Source organism: Balaenoptera acutorostrata, chromosome 5 (genome assembly GCF_949987535.1).
Source record: "Balaenoptera acutorostrata chromosome 5, mBalAcu1.1, whole genome shotgun sequence".
NCBI lineage: Eukaryota > Metazoa > Chordata > Mammalia > Artiodactyla > Balaenopteridae > Balaenoptera > Balaenoptera acutorostrata.
In genome coordinates this window covers 50,690,358-50,710,407 of record NC_080068.1, presented here as the reverse complement: position 1 = coordinate 50,710,407, position 20,050 = coordinate 50,690,358, and the positions used below count along the sequence as shown (strand labels likewise).

General features: G+C 36.4%; 1 protein-coding gene across 2 annotated transcripts in view; it reads left to right on the top strand.

Annotated features, from left to right (window-relative positions):
- USO1 (USO1 vesicle transport factor) overlaps positions 1-20,050 on the top strand; it is a 90,218-nt gene that overhangs the window by 50,434 nt on the left and 19,734 nt on the right. Inside the window, exons 8-14 of one of the 2 annotated variants that reach the window (XM_057546221.1) lie at positions 1,699-1,819; positions 8,227-8,405; positions 14,058-14,198; positions 16,029-16,117; positions 16,514-16,668; positions 17,269-17,480; positions 19,136-19,156. In XM_057546221.1, coding sequence (XP_057402204.1) covers positions 1,699-1,819; positions 8,227-8,405; positions 14,058-14,198; positions 16,029-16,117; positions 16,514-16,668; positions 17,269-17,480; positions 19,136-19,156 — 918 coding nt within the window. The remainder of the gene's footprint in view (positions 1-1,698; positions 1,820-8,226; positions 8,406-14,057; positions 14,199-16,028; positions 16,118-16,513; positions 16,669-17,268; positions 17,481-19,135; positions 19,157-20,050) is intronic. The other variant, XM_007165556.3, reaches the window with a different exon arrangement.

Here is a 20,050-nt window from a genome sequence, read left to right as displayed (position 1 = left end):
GCAGCAAGCGGGGGCTACTCTTCGTTGCGGTGCGAGGGCTTCTCATTGCAGTGGCTTCTCTTGTTGCAGAGCACAGGCTCTAGGCACGTAGGCTTCAGTAGTTGTGGCACATGGGCTTCAGTAGTTGTGGCTCACGGGCTCAAGAGCGCAGGCTCAGTAGTTGTGACACGCGGGCTTAGTTGCTCCGCGGCATGTGGGATCTTCCCAGACCAGGGCTCGAACCCATGTCCCCTGCATTGGCAGGCAGATTCTTAACCACTGTGCCACCAGGGAAGCCCTACCAGTTTTTAAAGTAAGGAATTGGTGCCCACTTACTTTCAATGCCCAATGAGTATACTTTCATTTCTAGTAACATTTTAGTGGATGTGTTTGATTAGAGGAATATGTCTCTTAATAGTCAGGTAAAAGAAACTGATATGTATTGAGAACTTAGGTTCTATAGGAGTTATTTTATTTCCTTTAGTCCTCGTAAAAACCCTATGACAAAGATACCATCCTTGTTTTACACATGGCTATACTAAGTCTTACATTACATAAGTTACATACAGAGTTTATGTAATTTGCTTCAAGTTGCACAGCTAGTAAGTAGACCTTTAAAAAACCCACTGTATCGAACTCATAACCTTAGTGTTCTTTCCACTGTATTTATTCCTCCCTGTGTTAGCAGTTAAACTTAAGTTAACATTAAGTAGGAGAATATGACATGTAAAAATAACCACTTTTGCTTTCTCTCTCATCTTAATGTTGAGACTGGACAGTAAGGGAAATGAGTAGGAAAAGCCCAGTAAGGCTGTGGGCATTTTTTGTCTTACATGAGTACTTATTTGCCCAGTACTGGCAGCCAACAGCTTATTTGACTCTTTGGAACTTTTGAACTACTTAGTTGCTCTTCCTCTTCCTCTAAGAAATATCTGTTTTTTTTCATTAAGTATTTTCTGTCTCTTTGACCATTATGGTATTGTTGGGCTCCTGTGGGCTCATAAAATACTTGTTGTTTGATAGTGAAATAAGCAGAAATGGTTAACAGTGAATATTTCTTGAATAATAAAGAGGTTGCAAAATATATAACCTAAATCTAGCTCAAAAGGAGCTGGGAAAACTAAAAATCAGAAGCAAAGACTACTGAGAATTGTCTCATACTAGACATGGTGTTCATGAGGCATGAATTCTCATTCTTCTTTTTTTCTATCAACTTAGAGTCAAGTTTTGGGAATTTCCGGGCCAGATAATTACAAGAATATCTGAACTTTCCCTGCTAAAATGTGGTGATGTTTATTGATTTATATTATTGATTTCACAATTTTTTATTGTTACTATTGTGAAACATGTACAGAGGCATTACTGAGACAGATATAATCATGTTCAACTCTCTTAGACCACAGTGAAAGCCAGGTAATGAATGGTTGATGAATTGATGAATATGCAAGAATTGTTGTATGTTTATATTGTACGGTGAAAAGAGAACTGAATTAGGAATTGGTAGACATGGGTTCCAGTCAAGGATCTGTCTTTTGAGATTTATATAGCTTAGGGAGGTAAATTGCTCACCTTTTCTGTCCTTGTTTGCCCTATCTATAAAGTGAAGGAGTTGGACTTGTGAAATTCCTGCCACTTCTAAAACTCAGTGGTTTTTAAAGTAATTTTTAAATGTCTTGTAAAAGTTGTATTCCACTAAACATTATCTTTCTTCTCCATAAGGGCGTCTTACTACTACAGGCACTAACAAGAAGCAATGGAGCAATCCAGAAAATTGTTGCTTTTGAAAATGCTTTTGAGAGACTACTGGACATTATTACCGAGGAGGGGAACAGTGATGGAGGTATAGTATGAAGAGATTGATTTGGAAAGATTCCTTTTGTTCTCACTGACTTGTTAACTTTTCAGGAATGCAACTGAAGGGAGAAATGAGGACATACATTTTCTTTGTTGTTTTGTTAGATGTTGAGAGAGGCTTCCCTGAGGGAGGATGGATGCTTTATATTCTTTCTTTCTTCCATTATGGTGTGTTGAATATGGATTTCTTTTTATTTATACTGCTTAATATTTGTTAAACTTCCAGAATCTATTGATATCTTACATCATTTCTGGAAAATCTCAGCTATATCTCCTCAAATACTGCTCAATCACATTTTTTCCTATCTTTCTGAACTCAGATTCAGTTCTATGTCATATGATTAGATTCTCACTTTATCATCTTACTTTCTTGTCTGCATTTTCTGTCTTTTTATCTTTTCAGGCTTTCTTCTGGATTATTTCTTCTGACCTGTTTTCTATTTAAACAATTCTCTCTTCACCTGTATTTGATCAGCTTTTGAATGTGTCCATTGAGTTTTGAATTTTTCTTTTCTAGAAGTTCTGCTTGTTTCTTTGGCAAATTTGCTAGGTAATTTTTTTATAACTTCGTTTTCTCTGCATGTATTTTCAACTTATCTTTTATTTCTTTGAATATAAGAAACAATTACTTCACGATCTCTGTCTGATAATCGCAGTATTTTAAGTCTTTGTGGGTCTGGTACTTTGCTCTGCTGGTTCTTGCGCATGGTACAACATTTTCTGTGTACGTGGTTTTCTTTGACTATGTTTTGTGTCGTACTTAGCAGAATTACTTATAGGAATTTGAATCCTAGGATGAAAGTAATTTCTTTCAGAGAAAATGTGCTTGTTTCTGCCAAGCCCTGGGGGTGCAGTTTGTCTGGGATCACGTCATTCCAGATTGAAGGGTTGATATTCCCTGGACTACTCAGGCAATGCAAACCCAAGCTACAAAACCTATGAAGACTAGTTAACTTTTTATTTTTTGCATCCTGAGGATATATCCTTTTTTTTTTTTTTTTTTTTTCCCCTTAGGATATATCCTTTTGAGGTCCCATTTTATTAGGTGAAAAGTTTTCTGTTAGATTCCTTCCCTACCTTGTGTATACCCTTGGCTTTGGTTTGTTTTCCCTCTGTCCCATGAGACTGTCAAAATGAAAAGTTTAGATTTATCAAGATTGAGAAATGTACTGCCAGCCAAAAGGTACTTTTATACTTAACTAGCTGTATAGATATCCATTTTCTTGTCAGTTTTAGCCTGCTGTACTATCAGTTCTTCATTGCTCCTAGGCTTTTTGTTTTAATTCAGCATTTTTGTTGTTTTTAATGAGAAATTGATCAAAAAACCTAGCACTAGAGTCAGAGGAGAAAAATGAGTTTATTTGCATTCACTGAACTGGGGTTATCAAGTAGTGTAGTATAGTTGACAGTTGGCTTACTAATGTGGAAGGCAGGGCCAGGCTGGAGATAAAGATGTGAGAGTCTTTATAATATAGGTAAAACAAAATTAGATAAACGAGAAAGATTAGATGAGTCACTTCGAGTAAGTGAAGAGTGATAATGGAAGTGCTAGGACAAACCCTAAGGAATACAAATTGTTAAGAGATCATAGAGGAAGAGGTATTGGTAAAAGAGACTGAGAAGAAACAGGCTGCGAGGCAAGAGGAGAACCACACTTAGAAGGGTTGGGGGAATTGGTAGCACTGTAAGAAGTCACTGAGTTATCAAGATAGGACAGAAATGTACCTGTAGGACTTAGAACATGGACATCATTGGTGACCTTGGGGACAGCATTTGTGTTTAGTGGTTGCCTCAGAATCCAGATTGTAGTGTCACAGGAGTAAATTAGAAGAGGGAAAATAGAATAGCAGAGAAAACTCATATCAGGAATTTGGTAAAGTCAGGGGAGAGCCAGGTGAACAGAACTGGAGGTTGACAAGGAACTATCTTTCTCTTCTTAAATTTTTTATTGAGATATGAAATATTTCAAACATACAGAAAACAATAGAAAATAGTATAATAAACACTTGTGCGCCTACCATCCAGTTCTTTTAAATAAAGTATCCTTCTGAATATAATCTCACAACTTACTGTTTTGGTTTTTTTTTAATTAAATTTTTTTTTTTTCGCCACACGGCACGTGGGATCTTAGTTCCCCAGCAAGGGATTGAACCCGCACCCCCTGCAGTGGAAGCTCGAAGTCTTTACCACTAGACTGCCAGGGAAGTCCCACAACTTGCTGTTTTTTATTCAACCTTGTGTTTCTGAGATTTATCCATGTTGATATATGTTACTCTAGTTCATTTATTTTAAGTGCTATATATTATTCTGTATTATGAATATACTATGATCTATTATTTTCTGATTGAGTTGACAATTAGGTTGTTTATATTTTTGCTAATATAAACTGTTACAGTGAATGGTCTTTATGTATTTACTTGTGTATTAAGTTTCTCTATATACCTACAAATAGAGTTGTACTTTTTTCACCATTACCAGATATTGTCAAATTGCTCTCTTAAGTGGTTTTATCAACCTATACTCCATCAGCAGTGTTTTCAAGTTCCTGTTTCTTCACATCCTTGTCAGTCCTTCCTTGCCAATTTGATGAATGTGAGATAATATCTTATCGAGATTTTATTTCCTTTTTTAAATTAATGAGATTAAGCATATTTTCATGGGAGTAGTCACCATCTATTTTTGTTTATCTTTTACCCCTCTGAATTACCTACTTGCCCGTTTTTGTATAAGATCGTTTTTCCTTTTCCAGTTGATAACTGGGAGTTCTTTATGTATTCTGGATACTAATCATTTGTTGATTATATATGTTTCAGTTATCTTCTATTAGTTTGTTTATAGTGTTTGTATTAAAGTTTAAAATTTTAGCATAATAACGTGTTGGGTTTTTTTTATAGTTTATGCTTCTATGTTTTGTTTAAGAAATCTATCTCTACCTCAAGGTCATAAAGAGAGTTTCCGTCACTTTCTTATGCTGAAGCCTTTTAAAATGTGCCTTTAACATTTAATTAATAGGGATTTTGCATTTGAATGATGTTATAAGATTTGTGATCAAATTTCCATACGTGTGAAGGTCTGTTTCTGAGTTCTCTGTTATGTTCCTTTAGTCTATCTAGTTCTACACTAAAACCACACTCTTTTAATTACAAAAGCTTCATCATAATCTCCTATCTATTAGAATATAGGAAAAATTTCCTATCTTGGCCCTCTTCAGAATTGTCTTACGCGTCTTTCCCTTTTATTCTTCATATGAATGAAACTTGTTTGCTAGTCAAGTTATCTGAAAATCCCAGTTGGGAATTTGATTGGAAATATATTGAATTGTTTGGGTTTTTTTTTTAAGTTATTATTTATTTATTTTTGGCTGCGTTGGGTCTTCGTTGCTATGCACAGGCTTTCTCTAGTTGTGGCGAGCAGGGGCTACTCTTAGTTGCAGTGTGCAGGCCTCTCATTGCAATGGCTTCTCTTGTTGCGTAGCACAGGTTTTAGGCGCGCAGGCTTCAGTACTTATAGCATGTGGGCTCAGTAATTGTGGCTCGTGGGCTCTAGAGCACAGACTCAGTAGTTGTGGCACACGGGCTTAGTTGCTCCGCGGCATGTGGGATCTTCCCGGACCAGGGCTCGAACCCGTGTCCCCTGCATTTGCAGGTGGATTCTTAACCACTGCGCCACCAGGCAAGTCCCAGAAATATATTGAGTTTAAAGATTAAGGAGAATTGTCATTGACTTTTTCTATCCATGAACCTAGGTATATCTTTTAATCTATTCAGGTGGTCTTTTATGTCTTTCAGTAATGTTTTATAATTTTGAGCACAAGAGTTGTATATTTTTTTTTATTAGATTCATTCCTAGGCATCTTGTACTTTTTGTTACATGTGAACGGGATCTTTTTTTATTACATTTTCAAATTGGTTACTACTTGATTTTTGTATATTGATCTTGTATCCAACCATCTTATTAAACCATTAGTTCTCCTTGGACTTTCTGTGTAGATACGATATTTTCTACAAATAAGTGTAATCTTTTTTTCTTTCTTTTCAGTTCTTATACCACTTTTCTTTTCTTTGTCTCATTGCACTGATTAGAATCTCATGTATTGCTGATGGGAATGCAAAATGATACAACCATTTTGGAAGACCGTTTGGTGGTTTCTTACCAAGCTTAACATACTCTTAACATACAGTCCAGCAATCACACTCCTTGGTATTTACCCAAATGAGTAGAAAACTTATATCTACACAAGTCCTGCACATGAATATTTATAGCAGCTTTATTCATAATTGCCAAGACTTGGAAGCAACCAAGATGTCCTCCTGTAGGTGAATGGATAAACAGACTGTGGTACATTCAGACAATGGAATATTATTCAGCAATAAAAAGTTATCAAGCCATGAAAAGTCCTGGAGGAACCTTAAATGCATATTGCTAAGTGAAATAAGACAGTCTGGAGAGGCTACATACTTTATGATTCCAAGTATATGACATTCAGAAAAGACAAAACCATATAGAGGCAGTAAAAAGACCAGTGGTTGCCAGGGATTCGGGGGTAGGAAGAAAGAGGAATGAATAGGTGGAACACAGGATTTTTAGAGCAGTGAAACTATTCTGTATGATACTGTAACTGTGGGTACATGAAATTATACATATGTTGAAATCTATAGAATTTACAACACAAAGAGTGAACCCTAATGTAAACTATGACCGTGAGTTAATAATGTATCAGTATTCATTCATCCGTCTAACAAATGTACCACACTAATGCTAAGTGGTAATAGCAGTGGAAACTGAGACGGAGGGAGTATATGGGAATTCCCTTTATTTGTTGCTTGGTTTTTCCGTAAACCTGAAGCTGCTCTGAAAAATCAAGTCTGTTTTTTTGGAGTTTTTGTTGTTGTTGTTGTTTTGTTTTGTTTTTGACCCTGCCGCACGGCTTGTGGGAATCTTAGTTTAGTTCCCCAACCAGGGATTGAACCCAGGCCCTCGGCAGTGAAAACGCAGGGCCCTAACCACAGGACCGCCAGGGAATTCCCTAAAATCTGTTCATTTTTTAAAAGCAATTAATTCTTACAATCATGCAGCTTAACTAGTAGGAGCAAAAGTGTGCATGTACTACACAGAGGAACCTACTCGCTGTGAGCATCCAGCCTCTTTTTTTCATATGCTTTGCAGAGGAAACAGCTCATTGGTTAGGAAGCCGGAGGAGTGGCCAGATATCTGTAAGGAAAACCAGGAGGGAGTCGTTAGTGTTTTAGAAACCAAAAGAAGAGGGGCTTCCCTGGTGGCGCAGTGGTTGAGAATCTGCCTGCCAATGCAGGGGACATGGGTTCGAGCCCTGGTCTGGGAAGATCCCACATGCCGCAGAGCAACTAGGCCCGTGAGCCACAACTACCGAGCCTGCACGTCTGGAGCCTGTGCTCCGCAACAAGAGAGGCCGCAATAGTGAGAGGCCCGCGACCGCGATGAAGAGTGACCCCCGCTTGCTGCAACTAGAGAAAGCCCTCGCACAGAAAACGAAGACCCAACACAGTCAAAAATAAATTAATTAATTAAAAAAAAAAAAAAAAAAAGAAACCAAAAGAAGAGGAAGTTTCAAGGAAGAGGCATAAAGACAACAATGTCAAGTGCTTCTCAGCGATTAAATAATATATGACTGACTCACTCAACAAATGTTTAGTAGTGACCTACCATGTATACATCCGATATCTTGTCTCTCTCTCTTTTTTTTTTTTTTTTGGCCTCACCACGTGGTATGCAGGATCTCATCAAACCTGCGCCCCCTGCGGTGGGAGCGCAGAGTCTTAACCGCTGGACCACCAGGGAAGTCCCGAAATGTAGACTTTTCTTTAAAAGCCATTTTACTTTCTTCTTGGAATGCTTTTCTGCATCCCACCCACTTCATGTGACTAATTCCTGCTTATCTTTCCCATTGGTGTTTATTTTATTGTTATTTTTTTATTTTGGCCGCACCATGCGGCATGTGGGATCTTGTCTCTATATCTGCTGAGGATACAGAGAGGTAAGTAGGACATTCACAAATTCCTGTCTTCATGAGTTATAATCTAGTGAAGACAGATACTACATAATAATAAAAGGAGCAGGCTACTGTGAGAGCATATAGCTGGTGATCCTAACCTACTCACTGGATCTCGCTAATCATTCCCGAAGAAATGATGTGTAAGCTGGATTTGAAGAAAATATGTGAGTTACTGAGGTGAGTGGATAGTTGAAAATAGAAGTCAGGAGATCACTGGGGGACCTGAGAAGGAGCAGGCTCACTGCCGTGCACACTGAAGAGATGCTGAGCATTGAGATTTTTCTTTTGAAAATGTTTGAGGATTGAATTTTCCTTCAGGTTTTATCAAAACCTTAACATTCCACTTTACATTCTTTCCCCAGGTATAGTAGTGGAAGATTGTCTGATTTTGCTTCAAAACCTGTTAAAAAACAACAATTCCAATCAAAATTTTTTTAAAGAAGGCTCATATATTCAGCGTATGAAACCTTGGTTTGAAGTTGGAGATGAAAATTCAGGCTGGTCTGCACAGAAAGTGACTAATCTGCACCTAATGCTACAGGTATACTGTCCTTAGACATAAATGTGATAAGAATTTTGACAGTGATCCTTTCAAAGAAAAGAAAATGGCTTGTCTTTGATAAATCCAGGATGTTGAGTTGGTTTCAGATGGGCTTTTAAAGGAAAAACAAGAAAACCCTTTTAATGTGGAGATTTGCAGTTATACGCAGAGATGGAGATCCCTCCACACACCCCCATCAGTTAGTTTCAATAATTATTAACATCTGGCAATTTTGTTTCATGTTTTATCCCCCTCTCTGGCCCTGCAGGATTATTTTAAAGCAAATCCAAACATAGAGTTTCCTGATAGGTTTTGCACTAGAAAATAACAGGTTAGCTTGTTGAGTTGAATTTTTAAAAGCTACTATCTTCAATTAAGGTTCTAATATCATAAATTTTAATACTCAGAATACTAAGTTCAAAGAAATTCATTCAGTAAACATTTACTGAGAGCCAGGCACTGGATGCTTGGAAATGAATGGTAATGTCCCTGCCCCCAAAGATTAATAGTCTTGAGTTTTAAATCTAATACAAGTTAAATTGACAAATCACGTGTAATTTTATTTACACTTTATGGTGAAAGCTTGGTGGTGATAGACAGTAAAAGTGAAGACAGTAGGATCCCAAATGAATTCTACATCAGAGAAAATGGGGAAGTTTTTAGAGTATTTTACTTATTTATCCCTTTATTGAATTCCCCTTCTCCAGACCCTTAAGCTTATACGGGTCTCCCACCTTACTGACTCTCTAGTGATTCCTGTGGGTCTTCGAGTGTCTCTGAATTGTGCCTGCATCTCTGAAGTTGTGTTCCTCAAAACTAGATGGTTAATCAGACTGGTAATTAGAATCCACATATTGTTGCATGCTCTGGGAGTTGCCTGCATAGCGTTGATTGATAATTAGGGTGACCATATGCCCCAGTTCACCAGGCCAGTATTCATTTTGTAATTACTAATAGTGTCCTCTTTCACTTCAAAAGTGTTCCAGTTTAGATAATAAATTATATAGTTAGCCTATTTAGAATATGCCTAAAAACTGTTAGGAAAATATTTTACAGGAGAACATGGGCAGAATCTTTCTATTTATACTCCCATCTTCATTGTCTCTGTTTTTACATGTCAGTATTACACATTTCAAGGCTATTAGTTTTTTATGTTTTAGAAATAGTGTCCCAGTGGTAAGCTTGATGTTTTTGCTCAACACTGCTTTCTTAATAAAGGAAATTCCTCTAGAAAAGTAATTTTCAAAACGTGATTAGAAAAAATGAAGGAATCTGATGATGTGCAAATTACATATATATTTCCTGCCATAGTGAAAATTTAAACTGCTTGAGCAGCTTACTCATGTTTTATAGCTTAGGGTACTATGTAAATAATTATTTTTGAAGAAAGTCTCACTTGTTAAAAAGTAAAAGTACTATTTTACCCCCTAAAAAAATTTAGAATAGAGTGCTGCATATAAACAGAAAAACACAGTATTCTAGTTATATAGTAAGTTAGTTCTTTCTGTAAGTATTCTTTACTTTTAGAAAGTGAATAAACTAGATACTAATCTTGAAGAACATAAACTTCAAAATAAACAAACTGAGTTTAATTCAGTTTAATATATTCTCCACTCAAAGACTGAGTAGTTGATGTAGTCATAGCTTCACAGGCCACAGGTTGTCTTCTGCTTTTCACCCTATTAGAGGGCTCTTTCTTGATAGCTTTATTGCTTATATTTAGGGTTGCTTGTATTTCAAGTTCTCTATTATGCACCAAATGAAAATGCGTTATAAATGATGATAAACAATCCTTTTTGGATAGATATTCCATTTAGAATTACTCATCATTACAGTTATAATTATGGAATTGTAGGCCACTAAAAATTGAAATTGATCCACTTGAGGATAGTTCATTCAAATTTTGCAAATTAAATTTGGGGGAAGCATCTTATTGAAAAATTTTTTAGTTGTAAAACATTTATATTTTTTCTTGGAGTGATAATTTTATGACTAATTCTACCTACAGGAATCCGTTCTATGCCGTTTTTTGGATAAATACTGCCAGTGACTCTCAGAAAGTCATTACCTTATGAGAGACTCCTTTTCACTATTATTATATTTGTTACAGTGATCTGCGATCAGTACCTTTGATATAACTATTGTAATTGTTTTGGGGCACCACGGATCACACCCGTGTAAGATGGAGAACTTAATTGATAAATGTGTGTGTTTGACTGCTCCACTGACTGACTGTTCCCCGTCTCCCTATTCCCTGAGACATAACAATATTGAAATTAGGCCAGTTAATAACTTTACAGTGGCCTCTAAGTGTTCAAGTGAAAGGAAGTGTCGCATGTCTCTCACTTTAAATCAAAAGCTGGAAATGATTAAGCTTAGTGAGGAAGGCATGTTGAAAGCCTTCATAGGCCAAAAGCTAGGCCTCTTGCACCACTTAGCCAAGTTGTGAATGCAGAGGAAGAGTTACTGAAGGAAATTATAAGTGCTACCCCAATGAACACATAACGATAAGAAAGTGAAACAGCCTTATTGATGATATGGAGAAAGTTTTAGTGGCCTAGATAGATGATCTAACCAATGACAACATTCCCTTAAGCCAGAGCCTAATCTGGAGCAAGGCCCTTACTCTCTTCAATTCTGTGAAGGTTGAGAAAGGTGAGGTAACTGCAGAAGAAAAGTTTGAAGCTAGCAGAGGTTCATGAGGTTTAAGGAAAGAAGCCGTCTTCATAACGTAAAAGTACAAGGTGAAACAGCAAGTGCTGATGTAGAAGCTGCAGCAAGTTATCCAGAAGGTCTAGCTAAAATAATTAATGAAGGTGGCTACACTAAACAGCAGACTTGCAATGTAGATGAGACAGCTTTCTACTGGAAGAAGATGCCACCTAGGACTTTCATAGCTAGAGAGAAGCCAGAGAGAAGTCAATGCCTGGCTTCAAAGCTCCGAAGGACAGGCTGACTCTCTTGTTAAGGGCTAATGCAGCTGGTGACTTTAATTTAAAGCCAGTGTTCATTTACCATTCCAAAAATCCTATGGCTCTGAAGAATTATGTGCCCCATCTTTTCTGCCTGTGCTCTATTAAATGGAACAACAAAGCCTGGATGACAGCATATCTGTTTACAACATGGTTTACTGAATATTTTCAACCTACGGTTGAGACCTACTGCTCAGAAAAAAAAGATTCCTTTCAAAATATTACTGCTCATTGACAATGCACTTGGTCACCCAAGAGCTCTGATGGAAGTGTACAAGGAGATTAATGTTGTTTTCATGCCAGCTAACACAGTGTCCACTCTGCAGCCCATAGACCAAGGAGTGATTTTGACTTACAAGTCTCATTATTTAAGAAATACATTTTGGCTTCTTTGTTTTTTAATATTTATTTATTTGTCTGTTTGTTTGGCTGCACCAGGTCTTAGTTGCAGCATGCAGGATGTAGTTCCCTGACCAGGGATCAAACCCCGGGCCCCCTGCATTGGGAGCATGGGGTCTTAACCACTGGACCACCAGGGAAGTCCCTAAGAAATACATTTTGTAAGGCTGTAGCTGCTGTAGATAGTGATTCCTCTGATGGATCTGGGCAATTGAAAACTTTCTGGAAAATGAAGAACATTTGTGACTCATGGGAAGAGGTCAAAATATCAACATTAACAGGAGTTTGGAAGAAGTTGATTCCAACCGTCATGGATGACCTTGAGGGATTCAAGACCTAAGTGGAAGAAGTAACTGCAGATGTGGTGGAAACAGCAAGAGAACTCAAATTAGAAGTGAAGCCTGGAGATGGGACTGAATTGCTACAATTTATGATAAAACTTGAATGGATGAGGAGTTGCTTCTTGTGGATGAGCAGAGAAAGTGGTTTCTTGAAATGGAATCTACTCTTGGTGAATATGCTGTGAAGATTGTTGAAATGACAACAAAGGCTATTACAAAAACTTAATTGATAAAGCAGTGACAGGGCTTGAGAGGACTGACACCAATTTTGAAAGAAGTGTGGGTAAAATGCTATCAAACAGCATTGCTACAGAGAAATCGTGAAAGGAAAAGAAAGCCGATGCGCTAAACTTCATTGTCGTCTTATTTTAAGAAATTGCCACAGACACCCCAACCTTCAGCAACCACCACCCTGATGAGTCAGCCGCCGTCAGCATCAAACTCCACCAACAAAGACATTGTGACTCGCTGAAGGCTCAGATGGTGGTCAGCATTTTTTAGCAATAAAGTATTTTTTTAATTAAGGTTTGTCCATGTTTTTTTAGACATAATGTTATTGCACACATAAGGGACTACAGTATAGTGTAAACATAACTTTCATTTGCAATTAGAAAACCAGAAAGTTTGTGTGATTTGCTTCATTGCGATATTTGCTTTATTGTGGTGGCCTGGAAGAGAACCTGCAGTATCTCCGAGGTGTGCCTGTATTTTTTAAAAAGCAGGAATAGAAGGGTAATAAATTTAAAACAGAAACCAACAAATAAAAACCACCGGCGTCTAACTAGAAAGGTCCAAGAACAAGAGCCAATGTGTAGTCCTAAAGCCTCTCTCCTGTGACGTCAGTTTATTAATGAAGCCTCTTTGAGAATGTCTGCTAGGCCAGACGTGGAAACATTAACGATTTTAATTCTTCATAATTTACTGATTTAACTACTGACCGAGTTTTTCCACAAATTCTAGTGATCGCCAGTCACCTTTTTATTCACCAGCAGTAAAAATAGCACTTTGCATACCCATTTTATTTTTTATATTTTATCTTCCCCCTACAAAAACATCCCCTTTCTTAGTGAAGTCGTTATCTATCATATGCACCAACTATAGCAATAAAACTGTTTTAGTCTCCTCTGTTATATCATTGATTACTTCTGTACATTTAGGGTAACATTTGTATAGCACCTTGTCATTAATAAAGTATTATCATAAATATGCCATTTGATCTTGACATACATATATATATATATATATATATAAGATTTTGTACACACATATACATTTAACTCTAGTTTTCAAATGTAAGGTATATACAAATTTATTTTGAAGATGTAACTGTGCCGAACAGTTGTTTGAGATAACATTTTTCATGTCTCTAAAATTTCATGTTCGAGGTTAGACCAATCATAGCATCATAGAACCTTAGGGATTTAATTAGCATTAACAGTCAATGAGGCTAACCCCTTGCCTAATGCACAAATCTTCAGCCATGTCTCCGGTTGTTCATTTTACCCTCCCTTTAAATATTTCCAGTTTGGGGGGAATTTTATCACACCTCAGGCCATTCTATTTTCAGACCTGCTTTATGATTAGGTCTTTCATCCTTACTTCCATAAGAAATCTACCATCCTCTTATTCATTATTCATTTTTTGAATACGGACTATGTTACAAATACTGTGCTTGTTGTTTGGGATACAAAAAATGACTGAGGCAGTTTCTGCTCTCTGGGAGTTCACAGTGACCTGAAGGAGATAAAATTAAGGAAATAGCATAATGTGGTATGTACTGTAACAGCTGTGGCCATGAGAGCATGAAGGAAAGAGCTCCTAGATCTGGCTGAGCAGTTGAGGGAATCCTTCACATAGGTTTTCTGTTCATATAGATCAAATTTGTCTCAAGACTTTTCAAATCTTTAAAAGACAGATTTTGTGTTCTCTTTCTTTTGCAGCTTGTTCGTGTACTGGTTTCTCCAAACAACCCTCCCGGTGCTACCAGTAGCTGCCAGAAAGCTATGTTCCAGTGTGGCTTACTGCAGCAGCTTTGCACTATCCTAATGGCCACTGGAGTTCCTGCTGATATCCTGACTGAGGTAAACCAAATAAAGGCAGAGGCTACTCTGTGGAAGCTGAAATCAGGAAGCCTAGGAAGAATTAGGTATCAGCAGAATGAAAAATAGGAATTGTTAACCATTCTTGTATGTTAAATTCCTTCTTGACCCTATAAAATATTAGCATAATGATGACAGTATCAATTCCAAAAGGTGTATTCATTCCTCAAGTTTAATGATATATAAATAATGTTAAAGCTTAGAAGATTTCTCATTAATTTTACTGTATTCAACAGGAGTGTACAGTATGATTTATGTTTTTAATTTTGAGCAGAGTATGACTTGGTCAAGTAAGATTTGAGTCTTATTCGTAGAATAATAAATTCTTTTTCCTTAACATACCGCATTTTCTGTTTCCTGCCTATTAAGAAAAAGAAGTTAGTTTGAAAAAAAGAAAGGTTTAGTTTATTTAATTTTTTTTCTCAAATTAACACATGCATATTAAAAGCACAGATAATAGTAAAAGTTTTATAGCAAAAACTGTCTTTGGACTCCCTCCTCCCTACCCTAAGCCCCACTTCCCCCCTATATAACCCTCCCACTTTACTTCCTCCTTGTCACCCCAGTAATTTGTATTTAAATCAATAATCAGGGTTTATAGTTTTATGACTATTCCAATACTGTTTCCTGCTAAGCCAAATAGAGCCCCATATCTTTTTTTTTAATAACCCTTTTTCTTTCCTGAGTTATAATAGTATTCTTTTTTCATTTTACGGATTTTCTATATATCTATACATATTAACACTATCATGTGCTTAACACATTGTTCCCCATTCCAGACCTTCTTTTGGAAGCCCTCCATCCTCCTGCTCCAATATGGGCTGCTTATTCTCTATTTCTGCCACACATCTCTTATCCTGGGACTTTATTCACCATCCTCCAACGATCCTTTTTCCTCTCTCTTAACTTGGGGATTCCTTGGTTGTCTGGATTCTGTGTCTTTTTCTCCCACCCCTTGGTTCATTATCTTATTTTATTTAACTTCCTGAGAGAGGGCAAATGGCAAGGTAATTTGTTTTTAGCTCTTTCATGTCATTCCCCCACCTGCAGTATGACTTTAATGTTTGGTTAGGTATGGAATTCAGAATTGGAAATCATTAACACTCAACTTTTAGAACATTATTCCAGTGTTGCTGTTAAGAAATCCGAAGCCATTTTGAATCGTCATCCTTTTTGTGTAACCTGCTTTCTCTCTCTACGATCTTTCTTTGTTTATGGTTTTCTGAAATTTACTGGTGATGTGCTGTACTACACACCCCACCCCACCCCCAATAATTTTTGGGCCCCTTCAAGCCAGAGACATAAGTACTTCCGTTCTGAGGATGTTTTACGTATTCCTTGACCATTTCCTCTTTTCTGTTTCTGCAACTCTATTAAATAGATTGTTGGACTTTCTGGATCCAGTTTGTCTTTTTATTCTGTTTTCTTGGAGGTTTTTTCAACTTCATCCTTAAATTGAATTTTTAATTTGTTACATTTTAAATTTGTTCTCTGATTTTATTTTTAAGCATCCTTTTCTTGTTTCATAGAAATGGATTCTATCTCATAGGAGATATTAATTATAGTTTTTTGAGATTTTAAATGCATGTGGTCAAGTATTATTTTTAGTTAGAGGCCTACGCCTAATGTTTTAAAATGTTATCTCAAGAAAGTGGTACAAGACTATAATGCTGTCACTGATTTTTTTGGTGTCTAAGTTTTGCCGTTTAAAAGCAAAAAGCAAAAGAATATAACATTTTCTTCTTTTGAAAACAGGTGTTTTCCCTTGACTGACTTTCTCTAAATTCTCTCCCCCATCCCCATTCATTACAGACCATTAATACTGTATCAGAAGTTATTCGAGGCTGCCAAGTAAACCAAGACTACTTTGCTTCTGTAAATGCACCTTCAAACCCACCAAGGTAGGAAAAGGGAAATACTGAGATCCCACAGAGGAAGTAAAAACTTACTTTGGGATTTTAGGATATCTCATATACACATCTTATTCTTTTAAGAAGTTCAGTCATGTGTGTTGAAACAAATTATCTGACAAGATAAATATGTTGGTATTTTAAGAGTTTGTGGTCTTTGGAACTTATGTATTTGGGCTCAGGTATCACTTCCTAGCTATGTGCCTTAAGCAAACAGATCATTTCATTTCTCACAGCTGCAGTTATCTTTTCTGTGAAATGGAGATGAAAATAGTTACTCGCTTGTGTTCTGGCTATGGTTTTTCAGTCAATAAAAATGACTAGTTATTGATTTGTGTACCTGGATTGCAATGTTTCTTTTTGTTCTTTTCTTTTTAAATGCAACAGACCAGCCATTGTAGTACTTCTTATGTCCATGGTTAATGAAAGGCAGCCATTTGTATTGCGCTGTGCTGTTCTCTACTGTTTCCAGTGTTTCTTATATAAAAATCAGAAAGGACAAGGAGAAATTGTGTCAACACTTCTACCTTCCACTATTGATGGTAAATAATTTAATTCTTTTTTTTTTAATATTTATTTGGTTGCACCAGATCTTAGTTGCGGCAGGCGGGCTCCTTAGTTGCAGCATGCATGTGGGATCTAGTTCCCTGACCAGGGATCGAACCCAGGCCCCCTGCGCAGAGTCCTATCCACTGCGCCACCAGGGAAGTCCCGTAAATAATTTAATTCTAATTTCAGTTTTAAAGTAAGTAATTGTCTTTTAAGCTTTTAATGGTAAAATATATCATAAGTGTGTAGTAGATATTTAAATGTAGAATATTAGAATGTAATAGAATATTTAAAATATTGCATTTCCTTGAATTTGTTTTAGAAATGTAGTTTTTAATTAAGGTAATAATTTCTGGAGTATTACCATCATCGGTTTGATGCCTAAAGTATTCTAATATTTCTTTGTTCTGCAACTTTTCTTCCAAAGTACTTTTTTGTCATCTTTCCATTTGTTTTTGAAAAAACAGACTTTTGAAAGTGTTACTTAATACTACTAATTAACTAATTTTTAAGTAGCATTTCATACTATTTTTGTGTGTTTGGAAAGCAACATAATTAATTTTTACCTTATTATCTGCCTGCCATCTTTGTAGCAACAGGTAATTCAGTCTCAGCTGGTCAGTTGTTATGCGGAGGTTTATTTTCTACTGATTCACTTTCAAACTGGTGTGCTGCTGTGGCCCTTGCCCATGCTTTGCAAGAAAATGCTACCCAGAAAGAACAATTGCTCAGGGTTCAACTTGCTACAAGTATTGGCAACCCTCCAGTTTCTTTATTGCAACAGTGCACCAACATCCTTTCACAGGTAAGGTAGCCAGCAAAACTTCTCTAAGTGGGGGGGGGGGGGGGAGAAAGTTTCACTTTGATGTCAGTGATATAGGGATTTAAGGATGTCCTTAGTAGATGTAGATGAAAAAGGAGAGAGGCAAGGACTGCTCATTAGCTCATTGTCACCAGAAACGGTTTTGTGGAGAGAAAGCAATAAATATTCTTATAAGAATGGTTTTGCCAAATTGTGAATAAGGTCTGCATCATGATGGAAACACATGTTCTGGACAGAAAGGTGGTTTTTTTTGGATTTGTTTTCTTTTTATATCATCCACACAATTCTTGCATGTCATTTTCTGTTTCTGCTTAATAGCTGAATTCGGGTCATTTGTGAAAGGGAATAGAATAGAGTGGTTCATAGCTGTGCACCTCGCTCTTTCTCTTCCCAGAGCAATTGATCTTCCTTTCAGAAAACAAAAGTAAAACACCACTCCAATGCTTATATAGTTAAACAGTAAACCCCCTGATGTCTGTGAGCTCTCAAATCCTCAAAATGCCAAGGCATATAATTTACCTAGTAAGATGTAGGTAAACAACTTAAAATGTTTGCATTCCTTTAGACTCCTAATGAAAACAGCGAAGCTTCGTTGAAATGTGGATGCTAAGGCATTTAGGAATGTCCCTTACTATTATTAGATGATTTGCCCACATGTGCCAGCCTTGCTGTTAAACAGTTCAGGTTCATGCTTTAGCAAAACTGTAAAGTCATAGACATTCAGAGTCACTCAAGGAGAGTAAAAATGTACATAAGTCTAAAATTGGTCTGTCCACTGGTATTATCCTATCCCTTCCCCCTGATATGCAGAGTCCTTCTTAATTTTTAATTTTGCCACACTTGTTGAATTGTTTTATTGTGACCTTTTAGAGAACATCAGTGCTATCCATATGAAGTTATAAATGAAACCTTGAAAATTAACAGTACTGAAATGGGGAGTTGAACACTTCCTTTGTTGCTTAGAATAGGTCTACTTTGATTGAAAGCCTATTTTATCTTTATCATTTGTCTCTTAGTGATTTTTTAAAAGTACCCAAAGCATTCATATCCTTACTTATTTAATACTTGTCATTCTCTTGTTGCTGTGTGTGGAAACAGCTATTCATTTCTTTTTTTTTCTTAATTTTTTATTGGAGTATAGTTGATTTATAATGTTGTGTTAGTTTCACATGTACAGCAAAGTGAATCAGTTATACATGTATCCATTCTTTATTAGATTCTTCTCCCATATAGGTCATTACAGAGTATTGAGTAGAGTTCCCTGTGCTATACAGTAGGTCCTTATTAGTTATCTATTTTATATATAGTCGTGTGTAACAGCTTTTCTTGAGCCAAACAAAAATTAACTGCCCAACAGTCATCACCACATACTTCACTGTAACATTGCAATTACAATTAATGCATAATGAGAAATCCTCAAGATAGTGGTGTGTTACCAGTCTAAGTAATGACAATGCTATAAAATTATCTATTCTCCTCTAAAGTGTATATACATTGTTATATAATAAAAGATTAGAACTATCCTGTCCCAAATTATTGGCCTGGGTTTCTAGAGACTGTATTTGAGGGATTTTTCTAGATTTACATTTTTCTAAAGCAGTAATATTTATGAATAATTTTTAATGTATAATTTGCAGGGTGATAAGATCGACCGACGGGTATGTATTACTTGTTTGGGCTTAGGCATTTTCCTCCTACAGCAAGCCTTTTTCTTTGTCTTGGGTTTTGCTGATTGGTTTTTTTAACTGCTTGTTTGAAGTTATATTCTACTCACACTTGTATGTGTCAGCAAGTTAATCTCTATCGTGGCTCTCCAGTTTTTCTCCGTGGGGTATTGTAGTGGTGTTATTAAGGACTATGGGAATGAGAATCTGAAGCTATACTTGTGCTTCCTCTGGGGATGCTTGCACTTTCTGGAATTCCTTGGTTTTGGGTTTTTGGTGTGATTTTTCACCCAAGCTTGCTTCTTTATTTCCAATGAAACCATTTCAAAGGTAGTAAGATTTAGGATTAAGAATTTTGTCTTTAATCAGTATATGAAAGAATGTGATGACTTTTATATTACTTAGGTTATTGAAAATATACAATAGTAAGTATAATTTTGTAATTTGAAAGAGTTTAAATATCTTGAGTTATTCTGGATGTAACCCATATGCTACACTACCATTGGGCATTAGTTTTTGATGTGTGTTGGGGGAGAGTGTGATTTGTGTTTGGTTTTGATTTGTTTTCTGGAGTATTTGGCAAAAATGGCATGTACCTTAATTCCATATTTGGAATTTGTGTTCATAATTTGTGTTCAATTATGCAGTGTGGATAGTAATAACTGAGGTCCTATTAGGAATTGTATCTTTGTGTATGAGCATGATTTAACACATGTTAATAACTCACACACAGACATATTTGGCAGCTTTAGCTGGCAGAATTTTTTATATTAGGTAAAGTACTTTATAAGTCTACATGTCATTCATTTAAAAGGGAAATTTTTGGAGGTATAATTTATATACAGTAAAATGCACAGACCTTAAGTGTTCAATCTGATGAGTTTTGAT